General features: G+C 40.4%; 1 protein-coding gene across 1 annotated transcript in view; it reads left to right on the top strand.

Moving 5' to 3' along the window:
* vps53 (VPS53 subunit of GARP complex) overlaps positions 1-15,439 on the top strand; it is a 143,568-nt gene that overhangs the window by 90,844 nt on the left and 37,285 nt on the right. Inside the window, exons 14-15 of the mRNA XM_061925839.1 lie at positions 802-1,044; positions 4,637-4,784. Coding sequence (XP_061781823.1) covers positions 802-1,044; positions 4,637-4,784 — 391 coding nt within the window. The remainder of the gene's footprint in view (positions 1-801; positions 1,045-4,636; positions 4,785-15,439) is intronic.

Genomic DNA, 15,439 nt, shown 5'->3' with positions numbered 1-15,439 from the left:
TTTGTCCTGGACCTACTGGGGCCTGCGGCCCCTGGACCCTGGCTACTAGGTTTTTCTGATTTCAAAAGTTGGCAGGTATGCTTTAAGGTTTATTGGCGCTCTGTACTTCTCCCTACGTCTGTGTACACAGTGGCGTTTTAAAAAGTCATACATTTTACTTTTTGAAACCAATACCGATAATTTCCAATCTTACATTTTAAAGCATTTATCGGCCGATAATATCGGCAGCCCGATATTATCGGACATCTCTACCAGTGACTGTTTCTTTTTTTTCTTTTTTTTCCAATTTTGTATTGTAAAGTCCCTCCTTCTCCACCTTTCTGGCTCGTCTGTCTTTCCATCTCTGGGTTCTGAACATGCCACTGACTCGGCTGTGGCAGAAATGTTTCCCATTAACTGCAGAACCACAGACGCTGAGAGAGCGAGAGAGGTTGAAAAAGTGCCGTCTCAGCAGCTGCTCTCATTTTCATCCCCACCTCTTCATTTTTATTTTTTTTCCTGCTGGTGCCCTCCTTTAAGTCTACTCCTCCTCCGGTTTGTGTTGTGTGCGTTCTTCTTTTTGCTCCTTTCCACATTTTTTTTTTTTTAGCCTCCCTCTGTCACAGCCGCTATCCTTCTGTTGTTCCCAAAAAGTCAGTCCCTCCCCCAGGCAGCAGTGATGTCTGCACAAAGTGCTGTGTTTAAATGCAGGTGTTTGTCAGCGCTGAAGGGTAATATTCATCCAGCTGACACTTGGAATACAGTTTAAGTGCAGTCCGCTCTGATATATTTATAACCCATTCATTCTTTTCGGCGTTGCAGGAACCTCGGGGAACTGATTGATAGGTTTGTGGCTGACTTCCGAGCACAGGGCCCACCCAAGATTGGCACGGAGGAGGGCGGTGCCGTGCTTCCAAGCTGCGCCGACCTCTTTGTCTATTACAAGAAGTGCATGGTCCAATGCTCCCAGTTAAGCACTGGGGAGCCCATGATCGCCCTCACCACCATCTTCCAGAAGTTCCTGAGGGAGTACGCCTGGAAGATCCTCTCTGGTAACCTGCCGAAGTAAGGAACCAACAGAAGGATGTAACACACACACACACACACGTTGGTGTTTCTTCTGGTGTGGTTTAATAAGCAGTTAGGAACTTGAAAAGTCACGTGTTGTGTTTGAAATGGGCCGCAGTATGCGGTACGTACAACGAATGCGAACGACACAACACAACCACTTTGTGCCACAACACAGCAGCATAAAGCCACGACGCAATTGCGAAAGCCATAAGAAATGCAAACACAAAAGCATAAAGCGACGACGCAACTTTAAGTCACAACATTATTGCACAAAGCCGCAACACAACAGTATAAAGCCGCAGCACACCAACTTTAAGCCACAACACAATTGCAAAAGCCACAACAAATGCAAACGCCACAACACAACATTATGAAGCCACAACATTTTTAAGCCACTTCACAATTGAAAAAGCCACAACAAATGCAAACATCACATAAGCATGAGGCCACAACACAACAACTTTAAGCCACAACACAACTTTAGGTCACCACATAATTGCATAAATCCGCCACACAACAGCATAAAGCTACAACATGACATCCTTATGTCACAACACAATTTCTAAAGCCACAACACAACTTCAGGTCACATCACAGCAGCATAAAGCCACGACGCAATTGCGAAAGCCATAAGAAATGCAAACACAACAGCATAAAGCGACGACGCAACTTTAAGTCACAACATTATTGCACAAAGCCGCAACACAACAGCATAAAGCCGCAACACTACAGCATAAAGCCACAACACAACTTGAAGTCACAACACAACAGCATAAAGCCTCAACACCGCAGCATAAAGCCGCAACGCAACAGCATAAAGCCGCAACGCTACAGCATAACGCCGCAACACTACAGCATAACGCCGCAACACTACAGCATAAAGCCGCAACACGACAGCATAAGGCGGCAACACGACAGCATAAGGCGGCAACACGACAGCATAAGGCGGCAACACGACAGCATAAGGCGGCAACACAACAGCATAAAGCCGCAACACAGCAGCATAAAGCCGCAACACCGCAGCATAAAGCCGCAACACAGCAGCATAAAGCCGCAACACAGCAGCATAAAGCCGCAACACCGCAGCATAAAGCCGCAACGCAGCAGCATAAAGCCGCAACGCAACAGCATAAAGCCGCAACGCAACAGCATAAAGCCGCAACGCAACAGCATGAAGCCGCAACGCAACAGCATAAAGCCGCAACGCTACAGCATAAAGCCGCAACGCAACAGCATAAAGCCGCAACACTACAGCATAAAGCCGCAACACGACAGCATAAGGCGGCAACACTACAGCATAAAGGCACAACACAACTTTAAGTCACAACACAACAGCATAAAGCCGCAACACTACAGCATAAAGCCGCAACACAACAGCATAAAGCCGCAACACTACAGCATAAAGCCGCAACATGACAGCATAAGACGGCAACACGACAGCATAAGGCGGCAACACTACAGCATAAAGGCACAACACAACTTTAAGTCACAACACAACAGCATAAAGCCGCAACGCTACAGCATAAAGCCGCAACGCTACAGCATAAAGCCGCAACACTACAGCATAAAGTCGCAACACTACAGCATAAAGTCGCAACGCAACAGCATAAAGCCGCAACACAACAGCATAAAGCCGCAACACAACAGCATAAAGCCGCAACACAGCAGCATAAAGCCGCAACACCGCAGCATAAAGCCGCAACGCAGCAGCATAAAGCCGCAACGCAACAGCATAAAGCCGCAACGCAACAGCATAAAGCCGCAACGCAACAGCATAAAGCCGCAACACTACCTCATAAAGCCGCAACACTACAGCATAACGCCGCAACACTACAGCATAACGCCGCAGCACTACAGCATAAAGCCGCAACACTACAGCATAAGGCCGCAACACTACAGCATAAGGCCGCAACACAACAGCATTAGGCCGCAACACGACAGCATATAGCCACAATACAACAGCATAAAGCCGCAACACTAGAGCATAAGGCGGCAACACGACAGCATAAGGCGGCAACACGACAGCATAAGGCGGCAACACTACAGCATAAAGCCACAACACAACTTTAAGTCACAACACAACAGCATAAAGCCGCAATACCACAGCATAAAGCCGCAACACAGCAGCATAAAGCCGCAACACTGCAGCATAAAGCCGCAACGCAGCAGCATAAAGCCGCAACGCAGCAGCATAAAGCCGCAACGCAACAGCATAAAGCCGCAACGCAACAGCATAAAGCCGCAACGCTACAGCATAAAGCCGCAACACTACCTCATAACGCCGCAACACTACAGCATAAGGCCGCAACACTACAGCATAAGGCCGCAACACTACAGCATAAGGCCGCAACACAACAGAATTAGGCCGCAACACTACAGCATAAAGCCGCAATACAACAGCATAAAGCCGCAACACAACTTTAAGTCACAACACAACAGCATAAAGCTGCCACACAACAACTTTAAGCCACAACACAATTGCAAAAGTCACAACACAACATTATGAAGCCACAACATTTTTAAGCCACTTCACAATTGAAAAAGCCACAACAAATGCAAACATCACATAAGCATAAGGCCACAACACAATTGCAGAAGTCACAGCAGATGCCACAACACAACTTTCTGCCACAACAACTTCACAACACAACTGTACACCACAACAACTGTCAGCCACAACACAAAAACAACTTTTATCCACAACACAAAAACAACTTTTAGCCACAACACAAAAACAACTTTTAGCCACAAGACAACAATTTTACACCACAAGACAACAACTTTCAGACACAACACAACAACATATTTCAGCCACAACAACTTTATGCTACAACACAACAACTTGGAGCCGAAATACGATAGCAAAAGTCACTACAAATAGAGACGCCACAACACTACAACTTTACAGCATAAAGCACAAATTTGTCAAACTAAATGAAAGTAAGTCTGCCGTCACTCCCTTTGTGTCCGTCACTTGCGCTGTCGCCTAATGTTGTGGTACGTACGGCTTTACGCTGTTGTGTTGCAACATGTGCGGTTGTTGTAGGTTGGAGTTACGCAGCAGTCCTGTCACTTGCATCAGAATGGTCACTGTCAAGTACACAATTATGCCGTCTCTATTTCTGGTGTGTGTGCTAATTAAACACATGCTCCCATACGCCATGTTGTCCGCCATATGTGATCACTTAAACACGCTCCCAGCGGCACTCCGACTCAACTCTTGTTTACTTTCAAACTTGCCCGATGCGGTGAGTTATGACCTAATTTTGCGAGGGTTTTTTTTTTTTCAAGTTCCTGAGAGTTGCTTGAAATATAGCTTGTTTGATCACAGCACTTTCTTTGCTTTATTAATGGCCAGCTTGCCGCTGCAGCATCCCCACACTTTTTATTTGCTTGTTATTCTTCATGCACAATATCCGGAGTCCCTCTGCCTCTTCGGGGTAATTGAAAAGCATATTTGATGGCCCTGGTGTGAATATAGGAGTTCAAACCATGCAGCGGCTTTAAAATAAAGACAACACTGCTTTGTCGCCTCTCCCCGCCTAGTCACGTTTTCCTGCAACCGCCTTTCTGCCTCTCGCCGCAGGTCGAGCAGTAACAGCGTGGGTCTGACAATCAGCAGTCTGCTGAAAGAGAAGGAAGGCTCGGAAACGACCAAGTTCACCGTCGACGAGCTGTGTCTCATCTGCAGCATCCTCAGCACCGCCGAGTACTGCCTCGCTACCACGCAGCAGGCACGTATATTACAAACAGCTACACTCTTTTCTGAATATAGGACAGTATACCAAAAAAACTTTAAAAACGAAAGCATCTATTTAAGGACTGGAAGTTATGCAGTGGTACCTTGGGGGTACGAGTGGCCCATTTTTTGAGTTTTTCGGGATACGCTAATGCAGAGGTGTCCGAAGTGCACATTCTAAGAATACTATTACCGTATTTTTCGGAGTATAAGTCGCACCTGCCAAAAATGCATAATCAAAAAGGAAAAAAACATATATAAGTCGCACTGGAGCCCGGCCAAACTATGAAAAAAACTGCGACTTATTGTCAAGACTTGGACTTTGGCGTGGTTTGTTCTCCCGTGGTGCAAATGAACATTTGGACCAGTCATGGCTTGAAGGTGAAGACATTATTTATTTTAACACTATAACTACAAAGAAAGGATCAAACAAAAGGCGCGCTCAAGGCGGATGTACAAACTTGACTAACGAAAACAGAAGACTTGCACGGGGGCAAAAAACTATGAACAACAAAAAACACTAACTGTGGCAATAATAAACAAAACTTACTTGGCATGGACATGAAGTGCGCAGAGGTGGACAGAGTGTGACAAGGGTAGGACTACGGGGATGTCGTCAGGACGAACAACAGAAAATGAAAAGCTTAAATAACACAGACATGATTAACGAAAACAGGTGCATGACTCAAAACGTGAAACAGGTGCGTGACGTGACAGGTGAAAACTAATGGTTGCTATGGTGACAAGAGTGCACAATGAGTCCAAACGTGGAACAGGTGAAACTAATGGGTAATCATGCAAACAAGACAAGGGAGTGGAAAGCCAGAAACTAAACAAAACATGACTATTACACAGACATGACACTTATAGTCCGAAAAATACGGTACATGAAAAAAAAAAAGGAATAGGTGAGCATACAGGTAAAATGTAACGAGAACAATTGCTCTAAGGATAATAATGAATCAAAATCAATATTTTTATGAATTATTGACCTTGTAAAGGCTCTAGTTACTGTAGGAGAGCATACAGGTAAAATGTAACCAGAACAATTGCTCTAAGGATAATAATGAATCAAAATCAATATTTTTATGAATTATTGACCTTGTAAAGGCTCTAGTTACTGTAGGAGAGCATACAGGTAAAATGTAACGAGAACAATTGCTCTAAGGATAATAATGAATCAATATTTTTATGAATTATTGACCTTGTAAAGGCTCTAGTTACTGTAGGAGAGCATACAGGTAAAATGTAACGAGAACAATTGCTCTAAGGATAACAATGAATCAAAATCAATATTTTTATGAATTATTGACCTTGTAAAGGCTCCAGTTACTGTAGGAGAGCATACAGGTAAAATGTAACGAGAACAATTGCTCTAAGGATAATAATGAATCAAAATCAATATTTTTATGAATTATTGACCATGTAAAGGCTCCAGTTACTGTAGGAGAGCATACAGGTAAAATGTAACGAGAACAATTGCTCTAAGGATAACAATGAATCAAAATCAATATTTTTATGAATTATTGACCTTGTAAAGGCTCTAGTTACTGTAGGAGAGCATACAGGTAAAATGTAACGAGAACAATTGCTCTAAGGATAACAATGAATCAAAATCAATATTTTTATGAATTATTGACCTTGTAAAGGCTCCAGTTACTGTAGGAGAGCATACAGGTAAAATGTAACGAGAACAATTGCTCTAAGGATAATAATGAATCAAAATCAATATTTTTATGAATTATTGACCTTGTAAAGGCTCCAGTTACTGTAGGAGAGCATACAGGTAAAATGTAACGAGAACAATTGCTCTAAGGATAACAATGAATCAAAATCAATATTTTTATGAATTATTGACCTTGTAAAGGCTCCAGTTACTGTAGGAGAGCATACAGGTAAAATGTAACGAGAACAATTGCTCTAAGGATAATAATGAATCAAAATCAATATTTTTATGAATTATTGACCTTGTAAAGGCTCCAGTTACTGTAGGAGAGCATACAGGTAAAATGTAACGAGAACAATTGCTCTAAGGATAATAATGAATCAAAATCAATATTTTTATGAATTATTGACCTTGTAAAGGCTCTAGTTACTGTAGGAGAGCATACAGGTAAAATGTAACGAGAAGAATTGCTCTAAGGATAACAATGAATCAAAATCAATATTTTTATGAATTATTGACCTTGTAAAGGCTCCAGTTACTGTAGGAGAGCATACAGGTAAAATGTAACGAGAACAATTGCTCTAAGGACAATAATGAATCAAAATCAATATTTTTATGAATTATTGACCTTGTAAAGGCTCTAGTTACTGTAGGAGAGCATACAGGTAAAATGTAACGAGAACAATTGCTCTAAGGATAACAATGAATCAAAATCAATATTTTTATGAATTATTGACCTTGTAAAGGCTCCAGTTACTGTAGGAGAGCATACAGGTAAAATGTAACGAGAACAATTGCTCTAAGGATAATAATGAATCAAAATCAATATTTTTATGAATTATTGACCTTGTAAAGGCTCCAGTTACTGTAGGAGAGCATACAGGTAAAATGTAACGAGAACAATTGCTCTAAGGATAACAATGAATCAAAATCAATATTTTTATGAATTATTGACCTTGTAAAGGCTCCAGTTACTGTAGGAGAGCATACAGGTAAAATGTAACGAGAACAATTGCTCTAAGGATAATAATGAATCAAAATCAATATTTTTATGAATTATTGACCTTGTAAAGGCTCCAGTTACTGTAGGAGAGCATACAGGTAAAATGTAACGAGAACAATTGCTCAGTTACCAGTACCGGTAATTATAGTCTGCAAATGATGAGTTGTTGTTGAGTGTCGGTGCTGTCGAGAGCTCGGCAGAGTAACCATGTAATACACTTCCATATCAGTAGGTGGCAGCAGGTAGCTAATTGCTTTGTAGATGTCGGAAACAGCGTTTAGGTAAAAAGATGTCTAATGCTTAAACCAAAAGCAAACAAAAGGTGAGTGCCCCTAAGAAAAGCCATTGAAGCTTAGGGAAGGCTATGCAGAACGAAACTAAAACTGAACTGGCTACAAAGTAAACAAAAACAGAATGCTGGACGACAGCAAAGACTTACTGTGGAGCAAAGACGGCGTCCACAAGGTAAATCCGAACATGGCATGACAATCAACAATGTCCCCACAAAGAAGGATAAAAACAACTGAAATATTCTTGATCGCTGAAAACAAGTAGATGCGGGAAATATCGGGTACGAGTGGCCCAATTTACGAGTTTTTCGGGATACACTAATGCAGAGGTGTCCAAAGTACACATTCTAAGAATACTATTACATGGAAGAAGAAAAAGGAATGGGAGAGCATACAGGTAAAATGTAACAAGAACAATTGCTCTAAAGATAATAATGAATCAAAATCAATATTTTTATGAATTATTGACCTTGTGAAGGCTCCAGTTACTGTACATCAGTCTTTTTCAACCACTGTGCCGTGAGATACAGTCCGGTGTGCCGTGAGAGATTATCTAATTTCACCTATTTAGGTTAAAAATATTTTTTGCAAACCAGTAATTATAGTCTGCAAATGATGAGTTGTTGTTGAGTGTCGGTGCTGTCGAGAGCTCGGCAGAGTAACCATGTAATACACTTCCATATCAGTAGGTGGCAGCCGGTAGCTAATTGCTTTGTAGATGTCGGAAACAGCGTTTAGGTAAAAAGATGTCTTAATGCTTAAACCAAAAATAAACAAAAGGTGAGTGCCCCTAAGAAAAGCCATTGAAGCTTAGGGAAGGCTATGCGGAACGAAACTAAAACTGAACTGGCTACAAAGTAAACAAAAACAGAATGCTGGACGACAGCAAAGATTTACTGTGGAGCAAAGACGGCGTCCACAAGGTAAATCCGAACATGACATGACAATCAACAATGTCCCCACAAAGAAGGATAAAAACAACTGAAATATTCTTGATCGCTGAAAACAAGTAGATGCGGGAAATATCGGGTACGAGTGGCCCAATTTACGAGTTTTCGGGATGCCCTAATGCAGAGGTGTCCAAAGTACACATTCTAAGAATACTATTACATGGAAGAAAAACAAGGAAAAGGAGAGCATACAGGTGAAATGCAACGAGAACAATTGCTCTAAAGATAATAATGAATCAAAATCAATATTTTTATGAATTATTGACCTTGTAAAGGCTCCAGTTACTGTACATCAGTCTTTTTCAACCACTGTGCCGTGAGAGATTATCTAATTTCACCTATTTCGGTAAAAAATATTTTTTACAAACCAGTAGTGAAGTGAAGTGAATTATATTTATTATAGCGCCTTTTCTCTATTGACTCAAAGCACTTTACATAGTGAAACCCAATATCTAAGTTACATTTTTAACCTAGTGTGGGTGGCACCGGGAGCAGGTGGGTAAAGTGTCTTGCCCAAGGACACAACGGCAGTGACTAGGGGATCGAACCTGGAAACCTCAAGTTGCTGGCACGGCCACTCTACCAACCGAGCTATACCGCCCGTACTGCCAGTAATTATAGTCTGCAAATGATGTGTTGTTGTTGAGTGTCGGTGCTGTCTAGAGCTCGGCAGAGTAACCGTGTAATACTCTTCCATATCAGTAGGTGGCAGCCGGTAGCTAATTGCTTTGTAGATGTCGGAAACAGCGGGAGGCAGCGTGCAGGTAAAAAGGTGTCTAATGCTTAAACTAAAAATAAACAAAAGGTGAGTGCCCCTAAGAAAAGGCATTGAAGCTTAGGGAAGGCTATGCAGAACGAAACTAAAACTGAATTGGCTACAAAGTAAACAAAAACAGAATGCTGGACGACAGCAAAGACTTACTGTGGAGCAAAGACGGCGTCCACAATGTACATCCGAACATGACATGACAATCAACAATGTCCTCACAAAGAAGGATAAAAACAACTGAAATTTCTCGATTGCTCAAACCAAGTAAATGTGCAAAGGAAGACATGAAACTGCCACAGGAAAATACCAAAAAAAGAGTGAAAGCCACCAAAATAGGAGCGCAAGACAAGAACTAAAACACTACACTCAGGAAAACAGCAAAAAATTCCAAATAAGTCAGGGCGTGATGTGACAGGGGGTGACAGTACACCTACTTTGAGACAAGAGCTATAGTGATGCATGCTTGGTTATGCTTTAAAGTCATATCCAACAATTGCGACAACGACTTTTTACTATCAACTGAGTTTCGTTTATTAATGATTTCTGCTGGTGGTGTGCCTTGGCTCAAAAAAGGTTGAAAAACACTGCTGTACATCAAATAGTCTACTTTGACAAAAAAATTGGGGGGAAATATTGCATGTTCTGTGTGATTGCCATAAAAAAACTAAGTTTTCTTTAACAAAAGGGAATAAAACAAAAAATATATAAAAATCTTATAATCGATGGATAGATCTGAAGTTCATTTAGAGATTTAAAGGAGCCATATGTAATAATTTCATGTCAAGTCATCATAAAATGCCCCTGATATGTCAAAAGGCATTAATAAATCATGGTATTTTCGAATACCTCTATAACTGATAACAGTAATACTTGCCAACCCTCCCGGATTTTCCGGGAGACTCCCGAAATTCAGCGCCTCTCCCGAAAACCTCCCGGGACAAATTTTCTCCCGAAATTCAGGCGGACCTGAGTGACGTGTCGACAGCCTGTTTTCACGTCCGCTTTCCCACAATATAAACACCGTGCCTGCCCAATCACGTTATAACTGTAGAATGATGGAGGGCGAGTTCTTGGTTTCTTATGTGGGTTTATTGTTAGGCAGTTTCATTAACGTCCTCCCAGCGCGGCAACAACACACAACAACAGCAGTCATGTTTTCGTCTACAGTTTCGTCTGCCCTAAACAGCAATGTTGTGACACTCTTAAACAGGGCAATACTGCCATCTAGTGCTTTTGATGAAAGCACTTTTGTGCGTGCCACACATCAATGCATCATCAGAGAGGGTGTTCAGCATGGTTAGAAAAATAGTGACAGAGAATAGAACAAGGATGGACAATTCAACCCTTAACTCAACAATGAGTAGATGAGTGTTGTGTGTGTGTATGTGTAAATAAATGAACACTGAAATTCAAGTGTTTCTCTTATTTATATATATATATATATATATATATATATATATATATATATATATATATATATATATATATATATATATATATATATATATATATATGTGTGTGTATATATATATATATATATATATATATATATACCTAGAATTCACTGAAAGTCAAGCATTTCTTATATATATATATATATATATGTATATGAAATACTTGACTTGGTGAATTCTAGCTGTAAATATACTCCTCCCCTCTTAACCACGCCCTCAACCACGCCCCCACCTCCCGAAATCGGAGGTCTCAAGGTTGGCAAGTATGGATAACAGTAGTCCATCCTGTTATGCTCATTTCAAAATCATATTTACAGCCCCGAAATCTTGTTATTGTTTTCGCTTCGATGCCTCCACTGTTTGACCAATTAGAAAGTTCCCGAGTGTGTCACATTCAGGTTGCCAGTTACGCACCGCCCTCTTCATCAAGCTACTGCCACTGGTAAAGTTACTAAACATGTCAGACCTTAGTAAATCGTTACGATTCTCAACTTATTCATGACAAAGCCAGGAACAAAACGAGGATTTGTATCGGGGACGCCTTTGAAAGATGGAGACGAACTTGCTAATTTCCTCCTTGATAGGTAAGTAAGGCATTTAGGTTTTCTTATTACTTGTAATAAATGGAAATGGACATTTCGTATGTACAGTATGTTGTCCAATACAGTCTATGACCTTGTCTAACAAAGCTAGTATGTTCGTGTAACAAATGCTTTGTGTGATGGTGCGTAGCTTAGCCGGGTCAATGACACATCGACATACAGGCTAACAGGGGAAATATATGCCCGTTAGCCTGTGCGAGAGGTCCCGGGTTCAAATCCCGGACGAGCCCCCAAATTGTTGCGTTTTGGACCAGTTGTTCCTCCCAGGGAATTCAAGTCACAAGTCGCTCCCAAGCTCTTTACGACACTTAAAGCTGAGTTGAAAAACCACCAGAGACAGAATAGGTATTTTGTAATATATTTGCAAAGCTTTGCATATATACATTGAGACCAGTCCAGCATAGAACATTCAATCGCTTCGCCAAGATGGTCTGCCCTCCCGACAAAACCCTCTCCCCTCTTAAGTCTCTCTAGTCAAAACACATGCCCATTATCTCTCTTATTTACATTCCAAAGTTTACTTGCAGACAAACAGAAAGAGAACAAATGGAAAAACACGAGCTGTTTTCAAATATGACTATGAAATAAAAAGAAGTAACACTTAAATTCGGATATATGTAAATATCTGCCTCCGACAATGTCCATGTGCAATCCAACTGACAGGGCAAAATATATTTTCGACAAATAAAACCGATGTGGATATGGGTAGTGTCAGTGCCTATTTCCTTCTCAATATGCTGAGGAAATGGGTTCCAACATGATCACGGCTGTCATCACGGCAATGTGAAACGTATGAAGACAGCCAAATCACATCATAAAATCATTCTTCATTCGTGTAGCCTATAGGCATACTTTGGTAAAATGTCTATTCTTTAGTTTTGGGCGTTGGTTGTAGTTGTAGTTTGGTTGTAGCGTTGGTTGTAGTTTGTTTTAGTCTGTGTTTTCTGATAGTACTGACAATAACCATATAATTGCCATTTGTTGTAATATTGTACGCAGGCATGACGTACTTCTTCCTGAAAATAGCCTCATTTCTGTATAAAATGTGTAAGTTAGGGATTTGTTATTGACAAAACGCTTGTCTATTCAGCTATTATGGTCCCAGCACCTCAACCCCTAGTAAGAGGCTTTGGAAGTTTGAAATTCCTTGGAGTAGCCCAGTCCATCCAGCTGGATTCGGCTGCGTATCTGACAACCTCAGTCAGGGAAATGGGGAGGGTACTACAGAATTTTGACCGTAATTGCAGTACTATTTCTGGCCACATTATTACATATGGCTCCTTTTAGACTTAGACTTAGACTTCCTTTTTATTGTCATTCAAATTTGAACTTTACAGTACAGATAAGAACGAAATTTCGTTGCATTAGCTCATGGTAGTGCAGGATTAAAAAAAAAGCAATAAGGTGCAGATATAAATAGATAGATTACTGTACAGATAAATATATTGCACTTTTGCATATGCATCCAGGTTTATGGATGTATGTTATATTGTCTTTATATTCCAGCCAGTTAATCCATTTTTGGGGGGAATTGAGAGGATCATTATGATGCGTTCAAGAGTCTTACGGCCTGAGGGAAGAAGCTGTTACAGAACCCGGAGGTTCTGCTACGGAGGCTGCGGAACCTCTTTCTCGAGTCCAGCAGTGAAAACAGTCCTTGGTGTGGGTGGGAGGAGACTCTGCAGATTTTCTGAGCCCTGGTCAGGCAGCGGCTTTTTGCGATCTCCTGGATAGGAGGAAGAGGAGTCTTGATGATCTTTTCCGCCGTCCTCACCACTCTCTGGAGAGTCTTTTTAAGTGTTGAAAGTAGAGATGACGATAAATGCTTCAAAATGTAATATCGGAAATTATCAGTATCGTTTGTTTTTTTTATCGGTATCTGTTTTTTAATTTTTTTTTTTTTTTTTTTTTTTTATTAAATCAACATAAAAAACACAAGATACACTTACAATTAATACACCAACCCAAAAAACCTTCCTCCCCCATTTACACTCATTCACACTCATTCACACTAAAAGGGTTGTTTCTTTCTGTTATTAATATTCTGGTTCCTACATTATATATCAATATATATCAATACAGTCTGCAAGGGATACAGTCCGTAAGCACACATGATTGTGCGTGCTGCTGGTCCACTAATAGTACTAACCTTTAACAGTTAATTTGACTCATTTTCATTAATTACTAGTTTCTATGTAACTGTTTTTATATTGTTTTACTTTCTTTTTTATTCAATCATTTTTTTTAAATTTATTTATCTTATTTTATTTTTTTAAAAAGGACCTTATCTTCACCATACCTGGTTGTCCAAATTAGGCATAACATTGTGTTAATTCCACGACTATATATCGGTATCGGTTGTTATTGGTATCGGTAATTAAGGGTTTGGTCAATATCGGATATCAGCAGAAAGCCATTATCGGACGTCCCTAGTTGAAAGTAAAAAGAATAAAAACAAACAAATCGATTTTCGAATGAATCGTGATTCTTCTTTGTAACGATTGTTACTCAATTAAAAAAAATCTAAAATCTATGATTTTGATTGAATTAAAGAAATACATCAACAAAAAAACATGACCCAGCCTTTGTGAAGCAGTTAGAGCTGACCATCTACAATAAGTAGCACAGCTTGTCAGCACCATACTGAAGCAGAATGAGTCGCTAACACCAGCCAAGTACGTTTAAAATCATATCTTTAAGCCGGATATTTATCTATGAAAACACGAAGAAGCAGCTCGAAGGACTCTACATCAGTTATTCTCAAATTTCAGTACGAGAGCTCCATCTAGTGGTACGCCAAAGAACACAGTGTTACTGTTCAAACCGTTTATAATGTTACAGTGGCCAAAAAAATATTAAATATACTTGTTAATTAAAACCTCTACCTTGTTTTTAATGAATACTTAGGCCTACTACACTCTTGTATTTTAATGTTGGTCATTACGTTGGTACTTGGAGAGCCAAATGTTTTCGAAGGTGGTACTTAGTGAAAAAAGTACCACTGCTGTACATTATTATTACTAGAGATGTCCGATAATATCGGCAGTCCGATATTATCGGCCGATAAATGCTTTAAAATGTAATATCGGAAATTATCGGTATCGGTTTCAAAAAGTAAAATTTATGACTTTTTAAAAATGCCGCTGTACGGAGTGGTACACGGACGTAAGGAAAAGTACAGAGTGCCAATAAACCTTAAAGGCACTGCCTTTGCGTGCCGGCCCAATCACATAATATCTACGGCTTTTCACACACACAAGTGAATGCCAAGCATACTTGGTCAACAGCCATACAGGTCACACTGAGGGTGGCCGTATAAACACTGTTACAAATATGAGCCACACTGTGAACCCACACCAGACAAGAATGACAAACACATTTCGGGAGAACATCCGCACCGTAACACAACATAAACACAACAGAACAAATACCCAGAACCCCTTGCAGCACTAACTCTTCCGGGATGCTACAATATAACCCCCCCCCCCCCCCCCCCCCCCACCTCAACCATGCCCACCTCAACCTCCTCATGCTCTCTCAGGGAGAGCATGTCCCAAATTCCAAGCTGCTGTTTTGAGGCATGTTAAAAAAAATAATGCACTTTGTGACTTCAATAATAAATATGGCAGTGCCATTTTGGCACTTTTTTCCATAATTCGAGTTGATTTATTTTGTTTAATGCATTCAGTGGGGCATCACAAAAAAAATTAGGCATAATAATGTGTTAATTCCACGACTATGTATCGGTATCGGTTGATATCGGAATCGGTAATTAAGAGTTGGACAATATCGGCAAAAAAAGCCATTATCGGACATCTCTAATTATTACATTACTTCATAAAACTACTTTAGTTGTTGGTAGTACCGGTATGTTGACATTCTATGGTATTGTTTTTCATCCAATATCATTAATCTA

The sequence above is a fragment of the Nerophis lumbriciformis genome, linkage group LG30 (genome assembly GCF_033978685.3).
Source record: "Nerophis lumbriciformis linkage group LG30, RoL_Nlum_v2.1, whole genome shotgun sequence".
Classification (NCBI taxonomy): Eukaryota; Metazoa; Chordata; class Actinopteri; order Syngnathiformes; family Syngnathidae; genus Nerophis; species Nerophis lumbriciformis.
The sequence above is the reverse complement of the archived record's forward strand: the minus strand, read 5'-3'. Positions and strand labels throughout refer to the sequence as shown.